The sequence below is a fragment of the Phyllobates terribilis genome, unplaced genomic scaffold (genome assembly GCF_046119375.1).
Source record: "Phyllobates terribilis strain yellow unplaced genomic scaffold, ASM4611937v1 Scaffold_2__4_contigs__length_985480577, whole genome shotgun sequence".
NCBI classification, from domain to species: Eukaryota; Metazoa; Chordata; class Amphibia; order Anura; family Dendrobatidae; genus Phyllobates; species Phyllobates terribilis.
The window spans coordinates 709,250,659-709,263,809 of record NW_027362762.1 but is presented as its reverse complement, the minus strand read 5'-3'; the positions used below and the strand labels follow the sequence as shown (position 1 = coordinate 709,263,809).

The 13,151-nt window shown below is 45.2% G+C and overlaps 1 protein-coding gene across 3 annotated transcripts in view; it reads right to left on the bottom strand.

Moving 5' to 3' along the window:
• The window catches only part of PTPN22 (protein tyrosine phosphatase non-receptor type 22), a 233,985-nt gene that overhangs the window by 128,087 nt on the left and 92,747 nt on the right, over window positions 1–13,151 (bottom strand). For all 3 annotated transcript variants that reach the window (XM_073667164.1, XM_073667163.1, XM_073667162.1), the window contains exon 4: window positions 867–962. In XM_073667164.1, coding sequence (XP_073523265.1) covers window positions 867–962 — 96 coding nt within the window. The remainder of the gene's footprint in view (window positions 1–866; window positions 963–13,151) is intronic.

Here is a 13,151-nt window from a genome sequence, read left to right as displayed (position 1 = left end):
TCATTAGAGGACCATGGCCATATTAAAGGGAGTCTGACATAACCCAAATTAAACTACTTATACAGGGGACTTAGCTGCTATAATTCATACCCATAGCATAGATTTCAGTGTTCTGAGAAAAAAAAAAAAAATTTCCTATGCATATGAGGGCACTGTAGTGCAAGCTTGGTGTGGCCAAGGGCTTTGTGCACCGTTAAACTCCTCAATTTGCATTTTGAGCACTTCCCCTTATCCTAATTGACATTACATGCTGGCCCTCTGTCAATTAGGGTAGAGGAAAGTGCTCAGAATGTAAATTGAGGGGAATATGAAGAAAAATGCTTTTTCTCAGCCACTAAAATACTACAGGTATGATTTTTATTGGGGCCAAGTCCCCAATATAAAGTAATTTAATTTGTACTTTGGGGGTGATAAACTCCTTTTACCTTGAAACAGCTGTCTGAAGAGGAATGCCTTTTCCTTTTGGAAAAAGATTCTTTTCAGGCTGGTCAACTGGCAAGTCAATTTTTACCATTATTGTTTCATCAGTGATTTTCTCGTATGCAACAATAAATAAATTGCAACGATTCTCCTATCCATTTAAATGTTAAAAATGGACGGTACGCGGATCTTACGCGGATGCCAATGCGTGCTGTCCATTTTTCTCAGACCTATAGAGTTATTTTGGGTAATTTTGATGCCAGACTCTGATCAAAAATGGTCATATCTCTTTGATGTTATTTTATGGACACACGATCTGCAAAATAACCTCGGACATGTGAATATCCCCCATAGACCATAATGGGTATGTGTTCTATTCATGAAAACCACACATAGAATCTGAATGAAGCCTTATGTTAAGTTTATATTAACAGTACTTTTCTTACCCCAGTATTATATTCCCAGATCATTCTCCAGAAATCTACAACAGTATGTGTCAGGGGGCCTTGAGTGGCAATATATGCCCTGGGACCATAAACACCCTGTAATAAACAAAAATATATATGATGTAGTGAAAGCAAACAGATAATGGAAAGGTACGTTACAGATAAAGATTCCAGCACTTGAATAGTCAAGTCTTTATTCAAATGATACAAAAATAATAACAGTCATAGGAGCAGATTTTTTGTCTACGCCAGGGGTGAGAGACTTTCTTTCTGCCAAGGGCCATTTAGATATTTATACCATCCTTCGGGGGCCGTACAAATTGCAAGCTAACTCCACCCACAAAGTACGTCCTGACGCCGGCACTGGTGTCAGGACGTAATCTTTCATTGCACGCGCCTCAGCGTTCATTAGTGAACACTGTGTGTGCATGCTCATGGAGCAAGAAGAAATTAATGGGCTGGCGCCCATAAAAATACAGCTGCCGGCCCAAATACTGTGGTACCTAGAAATCTGCTCGGGGGCCAAATAAAGGGTCATCAAGGTTACAGCCCACAGGCCTAAGGTTCCCCACCCCTGGTTTACGCATTTCAGGTTACACACAACATTTGTGGCCATTGCCGGGTGCATACACTCAGCAAATATACTCACAATAGTGGTCTCAGTCAGGATGGATGCATTAATGCACCACAGGGAACAATTGTAAAGAAACGCATACTATACTGTGCGGTATACATTTGCAACGGCCCTCAGTATAGGAAGGTGCAATCTGTGCATACGCATACTATACTGTGCTTTCTTATACAGTTAAACAAATGGTATGAAAAGTGTAACCCAGCCAGATGGAAGCCTAAAGAACACGTTTATAGAACTTTACTAGTGTTGAGCGAGCACTAAAATGCTCGGGTGCTCGAAGCTCGGGCCGAGCTCACTGTGATACTCGGGTGCTCGACCCGAGCAATGAGCCCAATGTTAGTCTATGGGAGACCCGAACATTTTTGCGGCGGCTCCCCCGGCAGTCTGTAGAAAGCCTAAAAAGTGCCCAAAACGATAGTGACAGTGCTCAAATGACATGGGGACAGCATGGGGATCGCCCCTGGAAGCATTTCTGACCCCCAGGTCACTGCTGTCAACAACGTGGTCAGAGGTATTAAGCCACTTTTACAGGCTCACAATAAAACGTTCAAAAACGAAAGTGAAAGTGCTTTCCTGTGAAATATGTTAACCCCTTAACGACCATGGGTCTTTCTGTTTTTGTATTTTCCTTTTTTGCTCCCCTTCTTCCCAGAGCCAGAACTTTTTCAATTTTCGTTCAATATGGCCATGTGAGGGCTTATTTTTTGCGGGACGAGTCGTACTTTTAAACACCATCACTGGTTTTACCATATCTTGTGCTGGAAAATGGGAAAAAAATTCCAAGTGCAGTGAAACTGCAAAAAAAATGCAATTCCACAGTTGTTTTTTGGGTCCTTTTTTTACCACGTTCACAGATTGCTAAAACTGACCTGCCATCATTATTTTCCAGGTCGTTACGAGTTCATAGACACCAAACATGTATAGGTTCTTTTTTATTTAAGTGGTGAAAAAAAAATCCAAAGCTTGCTAAAAAAAACAAAAAAATGACGCCATTTTCCGAGACCCTTAGCTTCTCCATTTTTCGGGATCTGGGGCCAGGTGAGGGCTTATTTTTTGCGTGCCGGGCTGACGTTTTTATTGATACCATTTTGGGGTAGATCCGATGTTTTGATCGCCCGTTATTGCATTTTATTGCAAAGTTGTAGCGACCAAAAAAACTTAATTCTGGCGTTTAAATTTTTTTTCTCGTTACGCCGTTTACTGATTGTATTAATTCTTCTTTTATATTTATAGATCGGGCGATTCTGAACGCGGCGATACCAAATATGTGTATGTGTTTTTTTTTTATATATATATATATATATTTTATTTTGAATGGGGCGAAAGGGGGGTGACTTAAACTTTTATATATTTTTTATTTTTTTTATTTTTTTAAAAACTTTTTTTTTACACTTTCTGCTTGCTTCTATAGTCTCCAGAGGAGACTAGAAGCAGCAGTTATCTGATTGCTTCTACTGCATACAAGCGATGAGCAAATCGCTTGTATGCAGGAGAAATGCTCACTTGCTATGAGCGCTGACCACTAGGTGGCGCTCATAGCAATTGAGACATGACAACCACAGGCGTCTGCTGCAGACCCTGAGTTGTCATGCCCACCCATTGGTGACCCGCGATCACGTGACGGGGTCACTGATGGGCGGGGCTTAGGACTCCCGGAAGCGCGAGTTAAATGCCACTGTCAGAGATTTAACATGTTAACAGCCGCGGGTGGATTGCGATTCCAATAATCAGCTGACATGTGCTCGCTTCAGTGCGGGCTCACCGCCGGAGCCCCCGCTGAACCGGCCTTCCCGACCTGGTGCGTACTATTACTGACGAGGTCGGAAAGGGGTTAAGGAACATCCTTTCCAGGGTAAAGACTTGTGTATAAGGTAAAATAAATAACCAAAAACAAAAATACTCCTCCACACCTTGGGCTATGTTCACAAGTAGCATTTTTTATGCGTTTTTGCACGTCTGTATTGCTTTCAACCGTGACTAATGCCTTCACCGGGAAATGTCATTTTAACATTTTACAACCTTATCTGGCCATGTGCTGTGTGACACATGCATACAGTGCTAAAAAGACATGAGAACAGCATGGGGAAGACCCCTGGAAGCATCTCTGACACCCAGGTCACTGCCTAAAAGTGTGCCCATCAGAAGTGATCCTTGCCGCATCAGAAGATGCAGACTTGCAACTATCCCCGTGCAAGTCCTTGTCCCAGGGCAGTGTTCAATTGTACCTCCCCCATAACTTGCAATACAAGCGCAAGTATGCAGCCTGCCACCCACCCACCCCCAGGGTGCAATACCATACTGCTAGCTTGCTTGCACTTGAAATTGGGCCTTTTAGGCATGTGGAGGTGGAATCTGGCCACCACGTCATGGCTGCGTCGGTAGCCTGGTATTCATACTCAGTCCCCAGCCGCCGGCGGCCGGGTGTCCACGCTTGGTCCCCAGCCGCCAGGGGGCGGCCGGGTGTCCATACTCAGTCCCCAGCCGCCCCGCGGCCGGGTGCCCACACACAGTCCCCAGCCGCGTGGGGGTGGCCAGGTGTCCATAAACGGTCCCCAGCCACCCCTATTTGTCCCGGTGCGCCTTATACACAAGTGCACATACCAAAACATTACCTGTGCCCTCCCCAGTGCATTTAGTGGGAAGGACAGCCTAACCACAAACACGTGGACAAGTGAATGTGGCCAGGAATGGTCCATCTCACTGACGCCTTCACACTGGGTTAATATTGTGGAAGCCGGGACACAGTTGGACACTGGGATGCAACACGTCCTCCAGACATAGAGGATTGCGGGTCCTGGGTCAATCAGGCTTCAACACAAAGTTCAGAAGGTAGACAGCAGCAGTGGTCAGCCTCCTACACAACGAGTAAATTATTCATGATCATGAGGCCATCCACCTCCTTAGCTTTCTGTTCCTTGGAATGCAAGCGCATGTATGTAGCAGCAGCTAGGCCTGAGGTGGTCAGCGTTTTGGCGCATATTCTACCTCCTTCGAGGATTGCTGGATGTTTTCCTGCTACTATCCCAGTTCTATGACTCCCGTTAAAACAAAGCTTCAGGTGATGAATGATGGATGAGGTGGTGGCAAAGGAGAAAGAGCAGGAGGAACAGGGACCATTCACATCAATATCAGGCCAGCCAACCACACATGTCTTGTAGGATATGTTTCTGTACCAAAAGGAGCGGTTCAGCTACACAGTTATAAGGCATACAGTGAATGCAATGCCTACCAAAAATTTTGAGGCACTCCAATGCCCCTTGGAGGTGACATGGAGGTCAGAGGGCCTTAACTAAACCGTTTTTTCCATTTATAGCAACTGGGTCTCCTGTACACTGTTGGCCTAGGCAGGGAATGGAAGGCTTTCCAAAAATTATTAGGCACTGCAATGCCCCTTGAAACAGATGTGGATTACAGCGTATTAAAAACCTTCTACCCATTATTGGGGAGTGGGTCTCCCTTAGTGTTCGCCTATGCATTGAAAAGCAAAAGCTGACAAAAATTAGGAGGAAATGCAATGCCCGTTGCAAGAGTCGTGGAGGTTAGAGGTAATTAAAAACAACATGTCAATGCCCCTTGGAAGAGCTGTGGAGTTCAGAGTGGTTTAACAAGACGGTTTTAATGCCCCTTAGAAGAGACGTGGAGTTCAGAGTGGTTTAACAAGACAGTTTTAATGCCCCTTGGAAGAGATGTGGAGGTCGCAGTAGCTTAACAAGATGGTTTTAATGCCCCTTGGAAGAGTGGTGGAGGTCGCAGTGGAATAAAAAGACAATATCAATGCCCCTTGGAAGAGTGGTGGAGGTTACAGTGGAATAAAAAGACAATATCAACGCCCTGTGGAAGAGACGTGGAGGTCACAGTAGCTTAACAAGACGCTTTTAATGCCCCTTGGAAGAGTGGTGGAGGTCGCAGTGGAATAAAAAGACAATATCAACGCCCTGTGGAAGAGACGTGGAGGTCACAGTAGCTTAACAAGACGATTTTAATGCCCCTTACAAGAGCCATGCAGTACAGCATATTAAAAACATTATTCCCATTATTGGGGAGTCGGTCTCCCATAGTCTTTGCCTATGCCTTCCAAGCAAAAGCTGCCAAAAATTAGGAAGGGGGAACTTGCAATGTCCCTTACAAGAGCCATGCAGTGCAGCATATTAAAAACATTATTCTCATTATTGGGGAGTGGGTCTCCCATAGTCTTTGCCTATGCCTTCCAAGCAAAAGCTGCCAAAAATTAGGACAGAGGAACTTGCAATGCTGGCAACATGGACCACGGTTACCCTGGTGGTATAGTGGTCGTGGAGGCTGAGGATAAGGAGAAGAGCAAAAAACAGCTGAAATGAGGAAGCGTATACCCATGTGTGGGTGTGAAGCAATGCATGGGAATACACCTCCCGAAATAACACAGTGGATTTGACTTTATGTTACTCTGCTGTCATTTGGTGGTGATGAGAAGTCTGGCCCAATCCAGCCCTTGTTCATTTTGATAAGGGTCAGCTTGTCAGCATTGTCAGTTGACAGGCGAGTGCGCTTATCAGTTATAATTCCTCCAGCGGCACTAAAAACACGCTCCGATAACACGCTAGCGGCAGGGCAGGCCAGGACCTCCAAGGCATACAGAGTGAGTTCATTCCAAGTGTCCAGCTTGGATACCCAATAATTAAAAGGCACAGAGGAATCACGGAGGACGCTGGTACTCCCTCACCATCTTTTGAAACTTTCCACTCCTTATGAGAGTACCCTGCGCCTCAGGGCCTGTAAGCTGGGCAGGTCTCAGAAAACTGTCCTAGAACATTGACAGTGTTCCCCTGCCTCTGCTGGATTGGAGTTGCGTCTCTCTCGCCTGTATGCCTTAGTTGGGCAGCGAACTGTGACCTCTGCCGCTACCGTGTTCAGATGGGAATTTTTTTAATAGTTCTGCAGCAAGGGCCTTCTGGTACTGCCCCGTTTTTGTAGACCTCTCCAACTCAGGAATAAGAGAGTGAAAGTTCTCCTTGTAGAGGGGGTCTAAAAGTGTCATCAACCAGTAATGACTGTCACCCAACATTTTGACAATGCGAGGGTCACGGTTAAGGCCGCGTAACATAAAGTCAGCCATGGGTGCCAGACTGGTAACGGGCAAGACTTCCGTGTCCTCACCAAGATGACGACTGATAGTGTTGAGCGATCACTAAAATGCTTGGGTGCTCGAAGCTCGGGCCGAGCTTACCGTGATACTCGGGTGCTCGACCCGAGCAACGAGCCCAATGTTAGTCTATGAGAGACCCGAGCATTTTTGCGGCAGCACCCCGGCAGTCTGTAGAAAGCCTAAAAAGTGCCCAAAACGATAGTGACAGTGCTCAAAAGACATGGGGGCAGCATGGGGATCGCCCCTGGAAGCATTTCTGACCCCCAGGTCACTGCTGTCAACAACGTGGTCAGAGGTATTAAGCCACTTTTGCGGGCTCACAATAAAACGTTCAAAAACGAAACTGAAACGGTTTTCCTGTGAAATATGTTAAGGAATTTCCTTTCCAGGGTAAAAACTTGTGTATAAGGTAAAATAAATAACCAAAAACAAAAATACTCCTCCACACCTTGGGCTATGTTCACAAGTAGCATTTTTCATGCGTTTTTGCACTTTTGTATTGCTTTCAACCGTGACAAATGCGTTCACCGGGAAATGTCATTTTAACATTTTACAACCTTATCTGGCCATGTGCTGTGTGACACATGCATGCAGTGCTGAAAAGACAAGGGATCAGCATGGGGAAGACCCCTGGAAGCATCTCTGACCCCCAGGTCACTGTCTAAAAGTGTGCCCATCAGAAGTGATCCTTGCCGCATCAGAAGATGCAGACTTGCAACTATCCCCGTGCAAGTCCTTGTCCCAGGGCAGTGTTCAATTGTACCTCCCCCATTCCGTGCAATGCAAGCGAAAATATGCAGCCAACCACCCACCCACCCACAGGCTGCAATACCATACTGCTAGCTTTCACTTGAAATGGGGCCTTTTAGTTTGGAGGAGGCCGAAGCTGGCCACTACCTCATGGCCGCTTCGGCAGCGAGGTATCCATACTCTGTCCCCAGCCGCCCGGCGGCCGGGTGTCCACGCTCGGTCCCCAGCCGCCAGGTGGCAGCCAGGTGTCCATACTCGGTCCCCAGCCGCCCTGATTTCTCATGTCACCTTCCCCCACACTTTTCTTAGCCTGGCCTGCTTTAGGGCAGCATTGGACGAGCCCACCAGAGAACCAGACTCCTCCGGTGGGCCCTGGCTTCTCCATCAGGGGAGTTGAGAGTGCCTAGGTGAGGAGCATGATGTTGATGATAGAAGTTAGCATCTGCTTTGTTTTCTTGGAATGCAAGCGCATGTATGTAGTAGCGGCTAGGCCTGAGGTGGTCCGAATTTTGGCGCATATCCTACCTCCTCCGGGGATTGCTGGATGTTTTCCTGCTACTATCCCAGTTCTATGACTCCCGTTAAAACAAAGCTTCAGGTGATAAATGATGGATGAGGTGGTGGCAAAGGAGAAAGAGCAGGAGGAACAGGGACCATTCACATCAATATCAGGCCAGTCAACCAGATATGTCTTGTAGGATATGTTTCTGTAACAAAAGGAGCGGTTCGGCTACACAGTTATAGGGCATACAGTGAGTGCAATGCCTACCAAATATTTCGAGCCACTACAATGCCCCTTGGAAATGACATGGAGGTCAGAGGGCGTTAACTAGAGATGAGCGTTGTTCTACTCGAACTGTTCGCCAATCTCAAATTCGAGCTGTTTTGGGCGGTGTTCAAGCCGTTCGGCGAACACGAACAATTTGAGAAAAATTCGGCTGTTCGAGGTTATGTTCGATAACTGTTCGTGCACCAAAATCATAACTGGATTTTTTCTCAGTAATGATGAAAATTAATGTTAATACGCAGTTTGAGTGTACAGCGGGGTGGGGGGAGGGGCAGGGGATGGATCTCTGCAGGAACAATGAAGATCTCCATTTTTTTTTCTCTTTCCCGCATTTACAGTGGGGAGGTGCAATCTGTCAGCCTATCAGCAGCGCACACACGGAGCGAAGTGCTTTTTTTCACACAAGCAAGGGCATGTGTCATTGGCAGTGTATGTCACATGTCCTTGCCCTATAAGACCAAGCCATTTTCCCCGTCGCCACCATTTTCTCACTGCTGCAGCTGCGTGTTAGACGGCACCGCTGTTGCTGTGTGCGCTATACCTTGTTAATTTCAAGCCAATTTTCGCACAAATATACAGAAAGCTTGGGAGTAGGAAATAGTTGTGATTGCAGTCCTTTTAAGGACTAGGTTACAGCATTTCCTACGACTTTTATCAGGGAGGTCTGTGCTCTTAAATAGATCGGTTGTGGGAGTAAAGACTAATTGTAATTGCAGTCCTTTTCAGGACTAGGTTACATGAGTTCCTATCAGTTTTTGCCAGGCAGGTCTGTGCCAGTGCTGTGCAAGTTTTTTTCACAGCATTTGGCTGAATCTAGCAAAGCTAATCCTTTTTGGCCTATTGCAGAGTGTGTTAGTCAGTGGAGTAGCCTATCTGTGTTGCAAGATATACCACCTGTGTATAGAATACCAATTTTTTTACTGCACCTAGTGAAGTAAAATCTTTTGGGCATAGCATCATTCTATTAGTCCATCTATACTGAACTCCATCAGGTTGCAAATTAAAACTAATTTTTATCTGCATCTACAGTACCTCTGAAAAAATATTTGGGCTTCTAGCTGTGTGTGGGACTTGTTGTATTAGTCCATCTATACTGACCTCCATCAGGTTGCAAACTGAATATATTTTTTTCTGCATCTACCTCTGAAAAAATATTTGGCCTTCTAGTAGTGTGTCGGACTTTCTCTATTAGTCCATCTATACTGACCTCCATCAGGTTGCAAATTAAAACTAATTTTTGTCTGCATCTACAGTACCTCTGAAAAAATATTTGGGCTTCTAGCAGTGTGTGGGACTTGTTCTATTAGTCCATCTATACTGACCTCCATCAGGTTGCAAACTGAATATATTTTTTTCTGCATCTACCTCTGAAAAAATATTGGGCTTCTAGCTGTGTGTGGGTCTTGTTCTATTAATCCATCTATACTGACCTCCATCAGGTTGCAAACTGAATATATTTTTTTCTGTATCTACCTCTGAAAAAATATTTGGCCTTCTAGTAGTGTGTCGGACTTTCTCTATTAGTCCATCTATACTGACCTCCATCAGGTTGCAAATTAAAACTAATTTTTATCTGCATCTACAGTACCTCTGAAAAAATATTTGGGCTTCTAGCTGTGTGTGGGACTTGTTGTATTAGTCCATCTATACTGACCTCCATCAGGTTGCAAACTGAATATATTTTTTTCTGCATCTACCTCTGAAAAAATATTTGGCCTTCTAGTAGTGTGTCGGACTTTCTCTATTAGTCCATCTATACTGACCTCCATCAGGTTGCAAATTAAAACTAATTTTTATCTGCATCTACAGTACCTCTGAAAAAATATTTGGGCTTCTAGCAGTGTGTGGGACTTGTTCTATTAGTCCATCTATACTGACCTCCATCAGGTTGCAAACTGAATATATTTTTTTCTGCATCTACCTCTGAAAAAATATTGGGCTTCTAGCTGTGTGTGGGTCTTGTTCTATTAATCCATCTATACTGACCTCCATCAGGTTGCAAACTGAATATATTTTTTTCTGCATCTACCTCTGAAAAAATATTTGGCCTTCTAGTAGTGTGTCGGACTTTCTCTATTAGTCCATCTATACTGACCTCCATCAGGTTGCAAACTGAATATAATTTTTTTCTGCATCTAGCTCTGAAAAAATATTTGGCCTTCTAGTAGTGTGTCGGACTTTCTCTATTAGTCCATCTATACTGACCTCCATCAGGTTGCAAATTAAAACTAATTTTTATCTGCATCTACAGTACCTCTGAAAAAATATTGGGCTTCTAGCTGTGTGTGGGTCTTGTTCTATTAATCCATCTATACTGACCTCCATCAGGTTGCAAACTGAATATATTTTTTTCTGCATCTACCTCTGAAAAAATATTTGGCCTTCTAGTAGTGTGTCGGACTTTCTCTATTAGTCCATCTATACTGACCTCCATCAGGTTGCAAACTGAATATAATTTTTTTCTGCATCTAGCTCTGAAAAAATATTTGGCCTTCTAGTAGTGTGTCGGACTTTCTCTATTAGTCCATCTATACTGACCTCCATCAGGTTGCAAATTAAAACTAATTTTTATCTGCATCTACAGTACCTCTGAAAAAATATTTGGGCTTCTAGCAGTGTGTGGGACTTGTTCTATTAGTCCATCTATACTGACCTCCATCAGGTTGCAAACTGAATATATTTTTTTCTGCATCTACCTCTGAAAAAATATTGGGCTTCTAGCTGTGTGTGGGTCTTGTTCTATTAATCCATCTATACTGACCTCCATCAGGTTGCAAACTGAATATAATTTTTTTCTGCATCTAGCTCTGAAAAAATATTTGGCCTTCTAGTAGTGTGTCGGACTTTCTCTATTAGTCCATCTATACTGACCTCCATCAGGTTGAAAAATTAAAACTAATTTTTATCTGCATCTACAGTACCTCTGAAAAAATATTTGGGCTTCTAGCTGTGTGTGGGACTTGTTGTATTAGTCCATCTATACTGACCTCCATCAGGTTGCAAATTCAAAATAATTTTTTTCTGCATCTAACCCAGCCAATAGTTTTGGCCTAATACCACAGTTTGGCCACTCAGCTCTGCTCGGTTACCATCCATTGTTTTTTTGTGCAAACAACTCCAGAGTTGTGAATTAGTTAACCACCAAAATGAGTGGAAAAAGGCCTGCTGCTGGTGGAAAGGGGAATAGGCGTGTTGGGAAGGGGAAAAAAGGTTGTGTCCGTGGGGTAGGTGTTAAAGCAACAGTAACATCTGCAGAAGAAAGACCATCTTCCAGCCAAACTAAAATGTCTACTTCTTTTAGCGGACAATGTGATAAGATCCCTTTCTTACGGCCACGCCAATCGCTACAAATTCCAGATGAGGCACAAAAACAGCAGGTGCTTCAACGGATATCAAGTGCTCCTTTAAGTGGGCTCTCCTCCACATCAACTTCAACATCACAAATACTCCAGTCCTCAAAGGTGTCACCCAAATCGCACTTGCTTCCTCACAGCTCCCAAATCTCCAGCTGCCCGTCTGAGTATGAGGTAGAACAGATGGTTGAGTCTGCAGAGCTGTTTACTCATACTATAGCCTGGGAATCAGAGGTCGACTCCAGCGCTTCTGTGAATCCAGACGAGGAAATGATCTGCACTGATGCCCAGAATCTTTATGAGTCGGATCCAGGACCAGACGCAGAAGGTTCTGACCATAATGTAGACCCTCATTCCCAAACTGTAACTCCTGTTGGTGGAGACAATGAGGAAGACGATGATAAGACTCAAATACCTGATTGGAGCGACAACTTTAGTTTTTTGTCAGGGCAGGAACAGGTTGGCTCTGAGGACGACGGGTGTGATAACGCACAGGGTGATGATGATGAGGTCGGAGATCCCACTTACTGTCAACCCACAGTCAGCCAAGAGATGAGGTCAGCAGAGGAGGTGGAGGAAGATGCTAGTGACGACGAGGTCAGGTTGCGCCTTCCTGGACAGAGACGTAGTACTGGAAGCACGTCAACAACTGCATCCTCAAACACAACTCTGCCTCTCACCACAAGTCGTGGTGGCTCTTCAGGTCGCATGGGTGCTAAGCCTTGCATAGCCTGGGCATTTTTTCAGATCGATAAAGATGACCCAACTCGTGTTATCTGTAACATTTGTCAGCAAAAGCTAAGTAGAGGCCAAAAAATACATAGTTTGAGTACTTCATGCATGAACCGGCACATGGACATGAAGCATAAGTTGCAGTGGGAAGCTCAGTGTGCTACAATGCGGCCTAGCCGGCCGGGCCAACCACCGTCTGCCATATCTTGTGCATCCGCGGCCTCTTCATCCTCTGTGACTGGGGGGACAGCAGTCACACCTGTTTTGGGGCGCAGACCTGCCACCTCTTTACCCGCAACAGCCAGCGTGATTGGCAGGTCATCATTTTCTTTGGAGGTGGTAACACCAGCTGGTGTTGAGCGCTGTCCGACATCGATAGCACCACCTTTGGATCAAGGCAACCTAACATGTCCGCCTGCATCTTCCTCACAGACCGGCAGTTTGCCGGGGACACCCTTATCAACCCCGTCTAAGCACAATAGCCAGCCCTCGGTCCCTCAGATGTGGACAAGTAAAAGACCATTTCCTCCTAGCCATGAGAAAGCTAAGAGGTTGAATTTCACCATCTGCAAGCTCTTGGCTACAGAAATGCTGCCTTTCCGCCTGGTGGACACAGAGGATTTTCGAGACCTTATGTCCGTCGCAGTGCCCCAGTACCAGATGCCCAGTCGGCACTACTTCTCAAAGAAAGGTGTGCCTGCGCTCCACCAGCATGTCGCACACAACATCACCGCTTCTTTGAGAAACTCTGTGTGTGACAGGGTGCATTTCACCACAGACACTTGGACGAGTAGGCATGGACAGGGGCGTTACATGTCGCTGACTGGGCACTGGGTAACTATGGTGACAGCAGGACAAGGGGCTGCTGTCCAAGTCTTGCCGTCCCCACGAGTTGTGCGTCAATCCT